This window comes from Excalfactoria chinensis, chromosome 2 (assembly GCF_039878825.1).
Source record: "Excalfactoria chinensis isolate bCotChi1 chromosome 2, bCotChi1.hap2, whole genome shotgun sequence".
Classification (NCBI taxonomy): Eukaryota; Metazoa; Chordata; class Aves; order Galliformes; family Phasianidae; genus Excalfactoria; species Excalfactoria chinensis.
In genome coordinates this window covers 137,763,451-137,781,699 of record NC_092826.1, presented here as the reverse complement: position 1 = coordinate 137,781,699, position 18,249 = coordinate 137,763,451, and the positions used below count along the sequence as shown (strand labels likewise).

At 41.6% G+C, this 18,249-nt stretch overlaps 1 protein-coding gene across 2 annotated transcripts in view; it reads left to right on the top strand.

The window, feature by feature from the left end:
- CRHR2 (corticotropin releasing hormone receptor 2) overlaps positions 1-18,249 on the top strand; it is a 114,333-nt gene that overhangs the window by 83,249 nt on the left and 12,835 nt on the right. For both annotated transcript variants that reach the window (XM_072329104.1, XM_072329103.1), the window contains 4 exons: positions 528-588; positions 4,879-4,951; positions 15,662-15,747; positions 17,668-17,803. In XM_072329104.1, the coding sequence (XP_072185205.1) occupies positions 528-588; positions 4,879-4,951; positions 15,662-15,747; positions 17,668-17,803 (356 nt within the window). The remainder of the gene's footprint in view (positions 1-527; positions 589-4,878; positions 4,952-15,661; positions 15,748-17,667; positions 17,804-18,249) is intronic.

Here is an 18,249-nt window from a genome sequence, read left to right as displayed (position 1 = left end):
GAGAAATGGGGATGGGAACTTCCCAAGCATGTCCTCAATGAAATATGTCTGGTTAAGAGTGCTGGGAAGATGCTGAAAAATGAGTTTCATCCCCAGATCCAACTAAATCTACCATCTTCTTGTAACCTGGGAAATGAAGATTCAAGCAGTACCCACCTCTAAATGCTCTCTTTTAACGTTTCGCCATATAAACTGCAGGAAAATGAAAAGGGACCAGAATCGCCTATAAAGGAACCAAAATGTTCCGGCAATGCCTGCAGAAAAATAATATCATGTACTTATGTTAATATTTTTATTAACTTTTCTTACTAGAACTTAATTTTTTTTCTTGTTGATATCATTTTTTAGTACATAAAGAAGCCGCAGCAATTGCAGTGTCTCACATAAACCAAGATAGGACCACTTGTATTTAGTTTTCCAGTGCATTAAGCAAGACTCCCTGTGCTCATACAAGCCTCTCTCTATATCTGTACCATCATTACATAAATGGGATGCGATTAAATAATGAACTTGTGTTGTTGTTGCAGGTATTCCTTGCCCAATCATCATTGCGTGGGCCATTGGCAAACTGTATTATGAAAACGAACAGTAAGTGATGCTAACATTTGTGTTTATGCGGCTGTCTAAATAAATTAGGAAATTCCTACAGGCTGAACTAAGAATTTAGAAATCAGACTGTTTGGAAAGAGAAAAGGTCAAATCCCCTTCATCTAAACCCAAAAAAATCTCGAATTTCAGAGCACTGTTTGAGCCAGCTCCTAAAAGTATCGATACTTTCCCAAATCTCCTTTGCCAAACCCCAGTGTTCTCATTTGATAGCTTTGTGTATGATTTACAGTCAGGTTAATCTCCTTCAGCGAGAGTTCTGCTTGAGTAAAGCATTGGTGAAACAGCTGAGTGTTAAAGGGTGTGCAGAATTCAGTTGTCAGCCTGCCAACAATAGTCTGATGGTTGGAACTCTTTCATTTCTGTTTCTGTCATCTGAAAGCAGTAAGTGCATGAAATTGGAAGGTGTGGGAGATAAACAGGCATCTGTGTTGGGATTTTTAACCCAAACTTTGATACTGGTCAGATATAGCTCAGCTTGTGCTTTGCAACTGGTGTTCGGATCAACATCTGCTGGCTGTTACAGCCCACTTCTCTGAACCGTAACTGAATTATTTGCTTTGCAAATCTGTTATTCGTGTGACCACCCTGTGTGTTTCTCTGATTAAATGTAAGTGTCTGCCTCGTAGGTGTCTGCATCTGCACTAATCTGTGGTGTGATCAGTGGTGATCAATCCAAACAGTAAATGCTGACTGGGGTGCATGGTATCTCAGCTGGAAGGAGATGTCCAAAGTAGGTTGGATGAATGAGATGTACACACACAATTTCTCTCTCCTAGAGGGAAAGGAGTCTAGAAGGGAGATGGTTAGGATGACTGGCTGAGCTGTGGGCATCCACACTGAGGGAGGAATTCTGTTCTGCACTACTGAATTCCTCTTCTCTGCTCCCCAGTGACTTTGGAACCCTCAACCAATCTCTTGTTTATAGCATTAGTGGTGATTTTGAAGGTAGTAAACCAGTTCCCAGCAGTTGCACATGCTGACAGTCATACTACACCCTTTCACCAAGGAAAATGTTTTTTGTGATACCATCCCTGCTTGCAGTGATCATATGAGGGAATCCATGATGTAGTTGCAAAATGGGAAGAAAATTGGAATCCATTCCTTAGGTGTTCAAGTCAAGCATCCTCAGATGGCCAAATTTCCCAAGTTTCTTTTTTCCGTGTGAGTGAAGATTTTAATGTTCTGGGTCTCACGGTCAGGTTCCTTGTAGCTGTTGCCTTGCACAGGACAGCATAGAGCTGAATTACTGTGCTCACAATGCACACTAGGTGGATGGATAGAGAAGCCGCTGCATCTTTGGTACCGCTGCCTCCTTTCACCATCACCTCTACACATGCAATGTGAATGTTAAAGAATCTCACTTTGATGTACCTTACTTAGATCAAAAGAAAGACACGATAAGTTTATACTGACATGCATGCCACCTTTCAGCAGTGAAGTGTAACTCGCCCAGATTAAGCACAGTGTGGCATTGTGAAAGGAAGAATGATGCGTAATACTGACAACAGGTAGAGAAGGACAAAGTGATGCTATTCACTGTTCCAAATGTTGTTTGGTACCTAGGCTGCAAAGGATATTAAGCGAAGTCTACTGTTCACGTTTGTAGTAATGTCTATGGAGGACAGACCCAGCAAAGTGAATGAACTGGAGCAAAACAAGAAGTGAACCAGTTGCTGAGAGCCTGTCAGCTGTCATAAATAGTCGATCATCTTCTCAAGCACATGATATTTCATTTAAACTGTAATGTGAGTTGTTTGGATCCTGAACTGGGGTTCATGTTATGCAACTCATGGTAGCTTGAAAGGTTAGAATAATGCACAATTGCTCTTCAGTATCGAGGGAGTGTTTGTTTACTCTTGCAGAGATGAAAAAGAAAATGGCTTTTACATATGTAATTTCACACAGCTGGGATTAAAATTCTGACGCACTGTGTAGCTGTCAGTGTTTCAGATTTCTCTTTTTGGTTTTAAAGAAACATGTAGTGCAGGTTTTACTGTACGAATAAGGGCTTATGTTGGATTTGGAGCAAGAGTTACCATGAGAGAAAGTCCTCAACAAACCAGCTAAGGCCTCAGTCTGGTAATTCAGACTGAAGGTGTGAATTGCAGCGTAATAAATGTAGATATATGTAATGTCACCAGCTTACCTATCCTCTGTCCTTATTCCACTGATTTAATGGGCAGATTAGAAATGCTTATATTGCAAACTAACCTAATTACAGCATAAAGAGATGAGCACCTTCCTAGAAAAGCTTTCAGTATCTTTTTTTTCTCTACTGACTACAAAAGGAATCCGGATAGTCAAGCTTGCCAGTGTTGTAGAAGCCTATTTTGGCAACAACCCGATTCCCTCAAATTTTGTGAAGGTGTGTTTATATGCATGTTATTTCAATCCATACAACCTTGGTCTGAGCTTCAGACAGTACATGTCAGTATTTTGCTCTTCAGCATGATCTTACAGCTAAGCAATATTTGAATTCCAGAGATCAGTGAGCAGCCTGTGCTCTGTAACCTCATTTGTGCTCTACAAGCGCCCTTCCAGATTTTCTTTGGATTTCTCCTAGGCCCACAGAGCCCGGCTGCATGTCTCAGTCTCTTATTGGTCCCAATTTGAATTCTTCTGCTAGAACAGCCAGCTTCCTAGAAACTCCTTATTAGCTTTTGGTTCTACCATTTTCAGTCAATCTGTAAGAGCCGCCTCAAAATGCCCTTCAAAAACATCTCTCAAATCCAAGTCCTGGAGAGTTGCATTTCATGCCTTGGCATATCTTAGACTAAATTCTATTTCATTTCTTTCCATTTCTCTAATCCAAGTTTCATTCTATTAAATCTGCCTTGGGGATTCTTCTTGGAAGAGGAAATGGCTGCAGAAAGTACCGTATTCCAAGTCTCACTCTTACTGCCAGATTTTGGGAGATCAGTTGCAAAATTATCAATTTACAACTAATTTGTAGCCATTGAACCAGAGAATAACAGATGTGTTTTATACCTATAAAATATTCAAAGCCCGTCATTCATTTGAACCTTAAAATATTACGGAAAAGCAAACAGTTTTGTGGGACTGAATTGTCTTCCTGGAAGCCTACTGCATGTCTCAGTGTTTCTTTGGGTTCACATTGATAGGAGCATTTTGCAAGTAATATGTCATTCATGTTTGTAAAAGCAGATCTGCATCTGTATCAGTGGTCCTCTTGGCTCAGTGGTTGCCCTTGTTTTCACGTCCCCAGCCCCAGTAGCCTTTTATTTTAGTGGCAAGACTAATGCAGAGAAGACATCATTTTTGCTGTGCGTAGCATTCACAAAGAGAAAAAGCCACTTGAACTTCAAAACCTACTTCCTAAGGGACAAGATCTGGAGCTGCAATGACATAAGCCTTGGGGCATTAATGGCATCATGGCAGCAAAGTTGTCCCTGCTTGGTGGGAGCAGTATCTAGACTTTGTGGCTGTGTCTGTAGTACTAAATTAGACGAGCTTGGAATCACTAGTGGAACCACAGTTCAAACAGAATGAACTGAGTAGTCTGTAGACTATTGGGAAGGTTCTTTAGATCATACTAACTCTAGATTTGTTCCCCATGGGTTGTCTGGGAGTTGGCTGTTGTCTGGACTGCAACAAAACTACACCAAGGACAACGCAATGGTGTAAATCATTGAGTCTATGCCTGAACATTGTTTCTGTGGTTTACTTCTGGTTTGATTTAACCTAAGTTAATTCCCTTTTGGTAATGTTGGATCATTTATTCGCTAGCTTTAATTTCTTTGTACTAAGTGCTGAATTTGGTGTTCACCAGCTTGGTTCAAAGCCAATTGGATGAAATGCTTTTTCACCCAGTACTTTATTTAGACATTATTTCCTTGCAAATTGAGACACATTTGATAAAATAGCCCTTCCTTGAAGGGTGCCTGGGCACTGCAACAAATAACAGACTTATTCCTTAAAATTAATCTCTCTTTCACCCCTTTCAGACCCAGAAGGTTACATCTTTTGTGTCCGCCTAATAGCAGGTTCTCACTTTTCTTGGAAATAGTTATATGGGCAATGATCAAAAACATAGCTGGAATGTTAATTTTCTGACGGGCTGGGAAAGTGGAGCTCATCAGACCTGTGTCCAAAACAAAAGAAGGCTTTGTAGAGGAGAACTCCACCATTGATAGCTATATACATAATTAAAGAAGTTCGAGGATAACATCTCTCCACGGTGTCCTTGATATTACAACCTGCCTTCATTCCTTTTGTAAACAGTTTTCTCATTTGTTTTGTTTCTTGCAGATGCTGGTTTGGAAAAGAACCAGGGAAATATATCGACTACATATATCAAGGGCCAGTGATTCTTGTTCTTCTGGTAAGGATTTATGTGGGTGGAAGGACACTGCCATCTTCCATTGAGGGATATTTCATAAGCACCTGTGATGTTCCACTTGTACTTTCAAATGCAATAAGACACAAACAAGGCAAAGCACCTTCACCTTGCTAGATAACACTGCAGGTCAAAAATTGCTGTGGTCTGTTTTTGGTTGTTTCCTTGACCTTAGGGCTTCTTCTCTCCTTTCTTCTTAAAGCAGTTTGCCTTCCTTTGTAGAAGGATATACAAAGGAAGCACAATCAAAAACAGTAAGCATGTGATCACGTCTGCTTCTCCACTTGAGGCTCTTGAGAGCTAGATCACTTCCATCCTGCACATTGATTAAAAAAATGTTAGTAATTGTGGTAAGGAATTGCATTTCCTTGTGTAGTCATCTGCATCTCCTCTATCCCCATTACTGCAGTGTATGTAGGCCTTCGCACTTTAACTTTCCTTCTCAGAGCTGCACACAGTTAACAGGCTGTTTATCTGGGTAGCCAGCGCTCTGTGTCCTGTGCCAACCAACAGGAGGCAGAGAGGGTTGGAAGCTTATTGATAAACCATTTTGGACCTTCCACATAAACACGGCGATGCTTTCCCAGAACGTACTGTGAGTGGATGGGCAAGATCAACCTTATTAGAAGGGACAATACTGAACAAAAGCCAATCTTCTACCACTCTGCATTAAGATCCAGCTGGGATGAAGGCAGCTGTCCTGGCGGAGTTCCCAGGCTCAATGGATTCCCTTTCACTTAGGGCACCAAGAAAGGGTGTAACTGTCCTTTATGCTGCTCCAGCCTCCATGGAGTGGGTATAAAGGTATAAATGCCTCAGAGCTTTTTCAAGGCTAAGAAGCTATTTCAAAGTTAAGCCTTGAGCTCTCACCTTGTTAGGTCTGTGCTTTTCATGTGATTCTGCATGAAAACAGCTTCTCTGTTGCTGAGGAAGCCAGCTACTAATCTAAATGTTTCCTAACCTGGATGTAGGAAAGCTAATTGCTGAATTAATTGTTAGGATGAGGCAAATAGATCACCTCACGTGTAGATGGAAACTGTGGGTCTACCATAGATCCTTTGTGTCTCTCTAGAAATCCATGAGATCTGTAAAATCCTTGCATGTCACTGCTGGTTGGATACCACAGGTAGGTCAGAATCATAAGAATAACTTTTTCTTCCCCATAATGTCACCAGAGAGGGATGACAAATGGGAGAACAGTTGGAGGCTCTGTCTATGCAGGCCATTTTCTCTGCCTTAGCAAGCTAGTGACCAACCAACTGACGAACCTGACCTATTAAACCATTTCACATGGGCTTGCACTTGAGTTCTAATTAAAGCACTAATAAGCCAGCAACAGAAGCTGTACAGTGGGGTAGGGAGCAGCTGATAAAATGTAGGCATGTCACATAAGGTAAAGCCCTTTCTTTGTTTTCCTCATGCTTCTTCCCATCAGAAGGTACCTAAAAACTCATGTTCCAGTACAGCCCTGATTACCAAAATGTGTTGTGGTTTTTGGCTCTTCTTTAAATAACTGTTGAGTCTTGTGTTTGTAATTAAGGATGCGTGGCTTTGCAATGTGTTGAAGCAAGCTGACAGGCTCATGTTGTGATTGTTATGCAAGTTAAACTGTACATAATGAGTCAAGCATCGCTTAGAATCACAAAATCTTTTGAGCTGGAAGAGTCCTCTAAAGGTCATCTAGTCCAGTTCTGCAGTGAAAAGGGACACCCACAGCTCCATCAGGTGCTCAGAGTCCCATCCAGCCTGACCTTGAGTGTCTCCAGCAATGGGGCATCCACCACCTCTCTTGGCAACTTGTGCCAGTGCTTCATTACCCTTATTGTAATAAGCTTCCTGATGTGCAATCTAAATCACCCCTCTTTTAGTTTGAAACCGTTTTCCCTTGTCCTGTCACAACAGACCCTGCTAAAGAGTCTGTCCACTTTCTCACATCCCCCCTTTCAATACCAACAGGCTGCTGTCAGCTCTCCCCAGAGCTTTCTCTTCTCCATGGTGCACAGCCCCAGCTCTCTCAGCCTGTCCCTGTAGGGAGGTGTTCCATCCCTGGAATCATTTTTGTGACCCTCCTCTGGATGCATTACAGCAGGTCCACATCTCTACTGGGCATTCTACATCTGGATGCAGTGCTCCAGGTGAGCTCTCACAGCACAGAGCAGAGGGGCAGGATCCCCTCCCTCACCCTGCTGGTCGTGCTGCTTTGGATGCAGCCTGCTTACTGTTATTAGAGTTGCTGACCCTATCAAGGATGCTGTGAGAAGTGCTAAAATGAAAGCACTGAAATTTAGTGTCTGCTGTGTACCATGGTAACACAGTCAAACACGTTACCTCTTCCTCTGCCTTATCACAGATGGGAGCAAAGTACTGCATCCAGCTGCCTGCTTTCCTCTGTCTGTAACTGAGAAGTGGCCATTAGAAATGGAGGGCACAAAGCTTTTAAAAACAACACAGCTCTTCCCCTGGCCTTGTTCAGTTACAGCTACAGTTGGATTTGAACTAATGAAGAACTAAAAGTGTTGGGTAGGCTGAGTTTCATGTTTTACCAAAGGACATCCAGGATTGATTCTGTGAGCAGCTGGGAAGATGAGGAGATATAAATGCTACTAGAAGAAATCAATGTTATATTCCCAAATGAGGGCTCAGTCTTAAAATGCCATTAGATTACCAGTCCATATGCACGCACTCAGCCTGTGGCCATTAAAATTGGTTTCACGCACGGAGAATGAAGCTTTTGCTAATGCAGATAATTGTATTTTTCGGTTAGTTGAGAACCAAATGCCCAGCGTACAACTCAGCTGAGTCCTGGTCACTTGTTAGACAAAACCAGAATCGTATTCTTCAAGAGGCGTCATTATACCAGCCCATGCCAATATAGAATCATAGGATCAACAAGGTTGAAAAGGACCTCTAAGATCATCCAGTCCAACCATCCACCAATATTTCCCACCAAACCACATCCTTCAGTACAGTATGACCGGAATGCTCTTGTTGCTAAATATTCTCAGTTCCAGAGGGATGGAAAGTACTTCTAAAGATCCTGAGCCTCTTTAAAAGATGGGATTTCATCTGTCAAAAGTTATTTCCACTGGTTTTGATCTCTCATTTGTCTCTATGCACTGGACTGCTGTGGTCCGATAAAGCATGACACCAAGGAACAGATCTGATCGTTACCGGGGAAAATTTAGGTTGGCTGAGAATAAAGCCTTTTTGATCATGATGCCTGTCCTGAAATTCATCGTTATACCTTATTACTCCATTATGTCCCAGCATATGAGGACTCTGAACAATGCACAAGGCATTTGTTTGATTGATTTCTTTAGAAGAAGCTTGAACATTGACCTGCATTCAAACAGTTCCAGAGACAAAAGAAGTTGGGTATGAATTGTGAACCTAGGAACCTGTGACAAAGATTGTGAAGGAGAAAATGCACTTAGTCATTCTTCGGTGTTTAATTCCTGAGCCTGCATTGGTTTCAACATATCCTGGGAGAGACTGAGCCATTCAGTGCACCGAATGCTCTGAGATTCAATTTCTGATAAAACTAGAAAATGACACTGTTGGTTATTTTCTGTTCAATATAGCGGGGGTTTTTAATTGTTATTTTTTAGTGTTGTTATTGTGGTATCTTTCCACAGAATGGCGTAAACAAGTTTTAATCATACATCCCTGCCTGAAAGAAGGGGCAACGGGCTGGAAATGTATGCCAGGGAATTGAATTTCAGCATGAATTTATTAAGAAAAAATGCATTAGTTACGTGCAATTTTAAATGTAATCCCTGTCGAAGAGCTGGTGAACCATGAAAACACAGCAAGACTGGAGGAAGAACCTCAGCAAACAGGCTCCAGGGGTGGCTAACCGAGATGCGTTTTTCCTCATTAGCTGCTGTTGTGAACTGACCCCAGATGTGAACCGCGCTGCGATGCTTCTCAGACTGTTGCATTTTCAGCTTTTCAAGCAGGCATTTCAAGTATTTAGGATTTTTTTCTATTGAAGAGGTGATGTTGCTGCTCTGGGTCTCAGATTCTCCAGCCATAAAGCAAACTTAATGACACTTCTCTTCCGTCATGAAGTGCCTTGAGATCCCTGGATGCTGTAGAAGAGCGAAATGCCCTTAAGAAAATGGGTTCACCATTAGAACGATCTTGACCATGAAACAGCTGATGTGTGGTCTGTGTGATGTGCTTATTAGCAGTGATGTAGCATTTGGTGCTGAGAATGCTGGGGCTGCTCAACCTGGAGAACTGAAGGCTGTGCAGATACCTGATAGCAGCCATAGTGATAGGACATGGAGGAATGGTTTCAAACTAACAGAAGGCAGATTTAGATTGGGCATTAGGAAGAAATTTGTTCCTATGGTGAGGCACTGGCATTGGTGCCCAGAGAGCTGAAGGTGCCCATCCCTGGAGGTGCCCCAGGCCAGGCTGGATGGGCTGTGGGCAGCTTGGTCTGATAAGGAGAAGTCAGTTTAAGGCAGGGGCTGGGACTGAGTGGACTTCAGGGTCCCCTCCAACCCCAGCCATGCTGTGATTTGGGGGGGGTTGATCAAAGTTTGCCACAGTGCTCAACCATGCCAGTGGATTTTTGTAGCAGCATCTTCTTCTGTTTTATTATTTTCTTTCTTTCTTTCTAATAATTCCAAACAAGTTTTGTTTCTTTTCTTGAGTGCTACGGGGAACTGAGAGGAAATTTTCAGGGAATTAGCTCATTTCTTTCTTTAATTAAAATACCCAGAGCTCATAATTCTTCATGTGAACTGAAGATTGCTTTACTTCCCCATTGCATTTAACTTTATGTCATGTGGTTTCATGTGTCACAGTTCACTTACTACTGTGACTCCCTGCACAACTCTCTGCAGTCAGCTTTTATTTTTGCTATCCTGAGTAGCTTAATACCCTGTCAGCCTGCATAAATCCACTGCTGGCCTCTCTCCATTGAGAAAACAGATTATATACATCCCTGCATTTTCTTTCTTGTATTTTCTTATGTGGTGCTATTCCATCCAAACTTAGCCAGATTTCTACAGAATCCTTTGGAGAATTGCTGAATTCCTTCCAGAACCTGACTACCAGTATGTTAAGTTTATGACATACATGACTCATCTTCCAATAGAAGTAAAGGAATGGTGACAATTTAAACAATTTATTTGAGAGGATATTTCCCAATGGTGCAAAGGATGTTTCAATACAACAGGTTATAACAGCTGTTTGATGTGACTCAATATTTTCCCCATCCTTTGTCTTAGTCTCTCACTTTAATTGCAGAAGCAGTGTGCCTATGTATGCATTTATATGCATTTCATGTTTTCTTTCTCTGAAGAGCATCTCCTAGTTCTTCACAAACGTCTTTATTGCCAATATAATTGCTTCTCTGAATATTTTATTAGTTTCCATCGACTTTTCTCACTTCTGTTCTTGCAATTCAACACCATGCTCTGAGACAGAGGATTTTTTCTTCTACTTTTATTGTTTTTGTTCTGTCTTCCATTTTCCCTTCCTCTTACTGACTACTGTATGATGTTTCTCAGCCCCTGGGTTGCTGATTAGTTCTACCTATTGATTTTCTTTTAATTTACTTTTCTACACAGATTTCTAGTTCTTCCACTGCTAAGATGATTGTAGTTCGTGCCTTGCAAACTTGTGACATATCTGTGTTTATCATCACATTTATCATCATTTTCACTGGTTTGCAAGCATGTCTCGTGTCTGTGTTCCATTAAGATAGAGATAATATGCTAATTTGTCATCCCAACTGCAGCTGGAGTTGGATTTGATGTTTGGGTCAAAGTATGGACAAAGATGGGTGTCTGTGTGCTCATTGTAACACAGACATTAGGTAGGGAATTAGCCATTCATTTACCACCTTTTCCCCACCAAAACTCCATTCTATCCCATACAGCCTTCAGGATGTAGGCAGTCCTGCTGTGCTGGCCCAAAGCATTGGTCTTTCACTGCTGTCCTAGAGAGACTCATCCATTGACTCCCTGTTCCTAACCATCCACTGTATTATGTCTCGCTCCTCTTAATCACATCTCATTATTCCTGATCAGAATGCATTTTCCATCACTTCGCTGCATGGCAAAAGGAGACATTATAGTGCCCATGATCTCCAGTAGGGGAACTCCAGTAGTAAGAGGCCTCTCTGAGAATCATGTCACGACAGTATGATAGAGCAATTAAAAAGAGGCATTAACTGGCAGACTTTTCGTTTGAGCTCCAGCTAAGATGACTGCTTTGATGCTAATTCGGGTTACTTAATCCTGGGGAGAATTTTACCACATCGCATAAAAATGCAAAGGCTAAGTAGGTTAATATTTACATTTCCTGGGAGTGAGGAGGAGGAGCAAGCATTCTGGGAAGCATAGAAATACCAGCTTTCTGCGAAGCATAAAATAAGAAGCCCAACAGAAATGAGGAAAATAAATGCTAACTGCCCATTAAACTCTCAAAAGAGAGGAAAAGCATTTAAGTTCTTGATTTTAATGAAAACTGCAAAGAAGCCTTGGTACTCTTTCATGCTTCTTGGAATATTTTGGCTATTTCATCTCTCTGAGGGAGCTGAATTTACACTCAAATGGGATCTGCTTTTTTGTGCGTTTTTCATAACCACAACCTTTCGCTGCGAAGTTTATTTTTGCTTCAGAAGGTCTTCCAGGTTTAAAAATTCAGATTAAAATTGATCTCTGCCAAAACAGGTGGTCCGAGTGCTTTCTGGATCACTGACTTATAAAACTATTCTTGAGCTCAGAATTTTCATCCCAGTTCGGGAAAGGAAACAAGAAACCTCCAAAGTCCTGGCAAGTAATGAAAGCTACTTCTTTCCCAGCTGTAACTGGAGATGGTCTTATTCCAGCAATAAGGATATTCTTAGCACACCACAAATAACAGTGAGAGAATAAGAAAGAAGTTCTTTTATGCTATATTCCGGATCTTGCCTTTGGACTGATTTTATCTGCCAGTGCATATCAAGGGAAAAATCCTTAATTCTCTTTTCCATTGTGAAGCAGAAAATGTGTTATATAAACAGAACTGAATAAAAATATCAAATCAGATTAAAGACAAATAAAAAGGATGCGCTGGCTGTCATCACTGCTTCTCTTAGATATCCATTCATCAGTCTCCATTAACAGAATTGATGTGTGCGGTTTTGTTAGAGCTGCCCAGTTCTGAGAGAAATTAATGTGTTGACACAGAACTGCAATAATAACAACAAGAAAAGTCCTTAACAGATAACTGTGTACTTCTCTGGGTGCAGAACAGAGGCTTTTTTCTAGGAAAACTCGCTTTTCAGTGGTAAGCTCTTTTTTCCTTTGAGTTGCTACTGTGTATATACGTACATACATACGGAATAAACACCAGAGACCTGATGTTCCATGCTTCTAAATCAGACTCATTCAGATTGCTACTAGAAATGTGTGGTTCTGCTCCAGCTGAGAAAACAGCTCCATTTTCCTTTCAAGGACTACCACATCATGCTACATGCCGCAGTCTGTTCCCTGTTGGATTCCCGGATTGTCTTCTCTCCAGGATGAACTCAAACTATGAATTAAATGCATCCCTGTGAGCTGTGATATGAGATCCACCATAGACGAATGGATTATAAAATCCATCTGATTATGTGTTGAAAATCAATCTTCAGATTAGACTTCTGAGTGCTACTAATAGGTGCAAATGAGCCACGTGTCCTTCTGTAATGGTCTTTTAATAGCAATCAGTAAAATGGAACACAATCAAGTGTGCTTCTGGTAGGCAAAAACTGAAAAAAATTAATTTCAATGTTACGCACTTGCATTTTTGTCCTGCAATTTTCTGCTTGCTGAACTCTGATGTTGTCCTGTTCCGGCTCTTAAAAACCTCCCAATGAAATGAAGATGTAGACAAAAAGGAAGCCCTAGTGTTGGCACCACTGAACATCTTAGAAGCTTTCATATAGCATATTGACACAGACCCACAGGAGGTACAGCCATGCTCACTTCACTGAAACTTGGGTGGGATGCCCCCAAATGATGTGAGATTTCACTTGGGATGGATGACTTTGTGTGGGTGACTCTTCGAAGCCCAAGCACCACTTTTTCCCAAAACCTGTTCAGGCCTCACTGTTCCTCTTTGCCAGTAAATGTTAAAAAGGCCCTAGTGGACCTTCCTCTGACACCTGGGCAGCCTTTTACAGTGAGCACTGATGTATCTGCATTCCTGTTGCTGTCACATGTGCTAGTGCCACCTGTAGCCCTCACCTATGAGTGAGTACCTTGGACAGTACCATCATTGTGGCCTCCATTGGGAGTCAGTATTAATGCTGCCAACAAGATGAGCAAACCAGCTGTCACCAGGGATCAGGGCAAGCACACACGAAAGTCTAGGTGAGAAGTATTAATACATCTTTTCTGTATGTCAGCACTGGTTTATTTCGACAGCCCTTGAATGGGGAAGCTTAGGGGAAAGAGTGAGGGAATGAAAAATTGATTTATATAGAATAAGAGTATCCCTGGTGAAATAACTCTCAAAATTTTCAGCTCACAATTCTCCTTCTGGACTGATGAATAACACAACACAATTTAATTTCAAAGATCAGAAATCCTAATCTTTCTGATGCAGCCTATGGCAATTCGACTTTCTGTTCCCTGCTGTCACATGAAACTAGAACTCTTGAAACTTGAAATGCTTTCTCCAGTCCAGTTCATCGTGTCAATCCCATGTGATTAGTCCTCATATTTGAAACCTACCATTGCACAGGAGTCTATGATTCCATCCGGCACCTTCCATTATGACTGCAAAAGTGACAAGTTTTTGATCAATGCCTATTTTGCCTTCTTGATAGAAGTGACGCAGACCTGACTGTGAGCTGATGAAGAACCACAATACTTGGTAGTTTAATTCCAGAGGTAAAGATTTTCTTTCTGTGGGTGCCCCCACCTCCTTCCCCTCAGTAGAGTCCAAAGATTTCTGATACTGAAGGATGATGCAGGCATGAATGTGAAGAGTTTGAGATTCACACCAAACCAGTCTGATGACTGAAGTGAGAAACAGTTGACTTTAAGTGCCCAAGGAGGCTGTGGATGCTCCATCCCTGCAGGCATTCAAAGCCAGGCTGGATGTGGCTCTGGGCAGCCTGGTCTGGTGGTTGGCAGCCCTGCACATAGCAGGGGTTTGGAACTGGGTGAGCTTTGTTGTCCTTTTCAACACAGGCCATTCTATGATTTGGTGATGATTCTATGAAGTTCTGAAATACAACAAGGACAATTCTAGTAAGAACACGTATAAAAACTGCACTGTTTTATTTATTCCTTGGGCTCCCTGTGGCCCTGCTCTGCTAAGAAAATCACTTTTTAAAATGCCATATAACTCCTAGAGCAATATTGTGTTCTTAGAGCAACATTTTGGTCTTAGAGCAGCATTTTGCTATCTCACGTAATAAGCATTTAATGTACAAGATTCCCAATGCTGCCAGTCTCCCATTGAGTGCTTACTGCACTATTTGTCATAAATAATACCACAGTAACCACAGGGAATGCTTTGATGGATGCCAAGATATTGTAATCATGGAAATATATCACATTTCATTGAGGAAAATAAAGAGCATATTTTGACAACACCTTTATATTAGCATCTCTGATACAACACTCATAAATAGTTGAAAGGCGGTCAGAATTGTTCCGTTCACAGACTACAGAATGGCAGGAGTCCTTGGACTCTGGAAATGAGAGATAAATATGTTGATAAACATCTTCTCTCACAAGCTTAGGTTGTGACCTCAGCAATCCAGAGATAACTGTTCTGCAGTTCTGACCGAATACATCACCAATAGATTTGAGACAAATCAGGATGTTGCAGGCTTCCCTACATTGTGCTGGAAGCAACACCCAGATTGCTTCTAGGTGCCAAATTCCTCTGCAGATCACAGTCTATAATTCAGAATCTTCTTTTCAGATTTGTTTTTTTCCTCTTTCTTGTTTACACTGGGAGGAAGCTTGTATAAGAAACTCACCAGCATATGCTAAAGCAGCGATTAGAGCAAATCTCAATTCTCAGCAGTGATATTATAATGGAAATAATCATTACCCGGCTCAGCAGATTAAAAAGGGAAATGATAAATCCATTGTCTCACATTTAGAGACAGTGCAAAAAAACAACAAAAAAACCACCATGTATTTGCAAGTGCGATTCATCTGCTCTGTTTTAAATGTATCTTGTAGAGTGCAGTGAACAGACTCCATTGAATCTATTGGGAGTCTGGTGTGACTAGCTTTATATTTGGATCTCTGCACTGCAGTCTTGTACTTTGGGTCTGGGGAGCCATTACAGCCTGCCATGTCAGCACACCACAGAGCTGCCAGATACACCATGCAGGAAGCTTGGGTGAGCTGAGCCAGAGTCAGGTGCAAAGAGCCAAACTAAGCCCACCCTCACCTCCTTGTGGCACCCATGGAAAGAGTAAAGGGGTCTGAAAACAAATCTACTTGCTGGGGCCATCCATTTTGTTCTACATTTTCATTTCTGTTCTGAAGGGATTAATAACTGTTGGGTATTTGCTGCATTATCTGGTATTTCTGGTAACTGCTGCAATCAGCGATAAAGCCAGGAGGCTGGGTGTGATCAGATTGGAACTGCAAAATGTGCCTTTTAAGGTGTATCTTATCGTTTAAGTCTCTGTTTGACTCACCAATCTTACTTTTTTCCCCTCTCTTCCTTCTTTTCCAGATCAATTTTGTATTTCTGTTTAACATAGTTAGAATTTTAATGACAAAGCTGAGAGCTTCAACCACTTCAGAAACAATACAGTACAGGTAAGTCAGCTGGTGCTTCTTGTTCCTTGTTGGGTAGCAAAGAACTGCCTTGCCCCTCCTGTCCTCATCCATCTTTGTCTTTCCAGTTGCCACTGTGATCTGTGCCCCATAAGTATACGTATTATATTATACAAATATGTCATAACAGTGAGGGTAAGATCATTCATTCAGCTCATGTGATGGATCAGTGGAAAAGTGTTCAGACCCTTCTAGATCTCTATCCCAGCCTCCAAGCTGGATAGAGATAAATGAAGAACAATGCAATATCAAGACTAACCAATAAATCGCATGTGTGTGCATATTAAGATCTACATTATAGTAAGATTCTAACAGGGCCAGGAGCTGAAAAGAAGAACAGAGCCTGCAAAGCATTCATATCATATCTGTAATCAATAACAGTATTACTGGTGATTACTGTGCACATGCAGTAGAGTTTAGTTGCACTTTTAGAGCTGAATGTGGGACAGAAGGCTGTTAGTGCTCTTGTTAGTGCTCTTTCCTTCAGCTGGCACCAGCATTGGTGTGTGCACTCAATGGGCTGCATCAGGGCACCAACCATCGTTCATGGGATTCCTTCTCAGGCAGAGCAGTTCCCTGGGCTGGCTGACCATGCCACCTCCCAAACAGTGTGTCAGAAACAGAAGGATGGGGATGTTTAGCCCAGAACAGCAAAAGGAAAACAACCTGTCCCTTCTGTAAAGTTAGCTCAAACCCAAACAGTCCCAAAAGAAAATTCTTAGCCATAAGGAGATGCTGAGTGCCTTTCCTCTATTGCCATTTACAATGCCTTGCCAAATGGAGCAGCGTTTTGGATCATTTCTGGACAGACAGGTTATCACTCTGAAAAACAGCACCACTTCTGTGGGGTAATATTGACCATAACATCATTTCTAGATCAAATCTCAGTGTATCAGTGTGAGGCTCGAATGCTGATGTCCTCAAATAAGCCTGCTCTTGACTTCAGAGGCAGTTCTGCAGTAATGGAATTTTGTTTCTCTACCTGTTTCTTTCCTTTCACTCCTGCCTGGGGTCTGGGGACAAACGTGAAATGAATGTAGTGGTCTGATTCCCTTGCTCACATTCTTCTTTGTGCATTTCATGAGAGACGGAAGGGAAAAAAATAGCCTTTTTTCATGCTCAAAGCTGAGGCCGCGAAACTAAAGTTAGCATTAAAAAAGTACACCACAAAAAAAAACCCACCCAGCACCAATTCAAATCTCATTATATTGTACTCCCTGCTGCAGTTGGTAGGGATTAGAGATATTAGATTCGGAGGCAATCTAAAGTAACTGCCTTTGTCCTTGAACAGATGATATCCTCACTAGCAGCTCTGTAGGAGAATCTTCTATTTCACAGCCGAAATAGAAACCTTTAGGATTCCTGGAACCTGGGGCAAGCCTTGCTGCTCTCCAAACGTTTGTTAAGCAAGTATTAAATAGTGTGGCAGGTAGTTTGTTAAGACCATTGCTGTCTCATGATACTGGTAGTGTTTTTGTGCTTCCCTGCTTGCCTACCTGCCTTTATCCATCTCTTACAGTCTTAGTGTGGACATTAGAGACTTAGCAAAACGCGCTGTATGTACTTGTAAAATATTTTGCACAATGATGTTGTTCTGCTTGCAGCATCCCAAGGCACTGTTACAGCCCCAGAAATAAAGATTAGCCTCTGATAATTCTGCTAATAATGACTTATGCTGTGTTGAAGATACAGATGTTGTAGAGAGGGAGCATTTACACCCCAGACAGAATCAAAAGGTGGGCATAAGGCAGGTCTCACATGCATGGCAGTCCTGGCCAGGTGCAGGATTTATCACATTATCCTCCTGAGGTGTAAGGAGTCACTCACTGGTCTCAAAGCTTCAGCCTAACAGTCATGGAGATCGGACAGATCTCACTGGTGGTTTCTGTTTTCTCCCAACAGGAAGGCAGTCAAGGCAACTTTAGTTCTTCTGCCTCTGCTAGGCATCACATATATGCTATTCTTCGTTAACCCCGGTGAAGATGACATTTCCCAAATTGTCTTCATCTACTTCAATTCATTTCTGCAGTCTTTTCAGGTAGGAGGACAGTTTTATATTTGGGTATTGGCTGCTGCTAAAAGGATCCTTAGTGCTTTTCAACCATGAGTCTTACGGCAGTGAAGTCTGTGACACACAAGTGCAGCTGAAAAGAGCTCAGCTTTGTTATTTATGCTTACTTTAATAGATATATACAGCATATCTTATGGAGCAGAGATCTCCCAGGTGCGTTCCAGAAGGGATTCACCTCCCTTATCAGCACTGTGTTCACTCTATAGCTACAGCCCCATCTAAAATCAGCACAGAGATAATGTTTCATCCCATCATGAACTGCCTGAGAGAGGATGATGAATCACGCTCCCAAACTGCCTCTCTTCACAGATTGAGCTGAGATTTAAACTAAATGTTTCCAAAACAAAGGAAAACAGCTCCTGCCTGTTGGGCATACTTGATTAAGACATTAACTATCTCTTAAATATTACCCA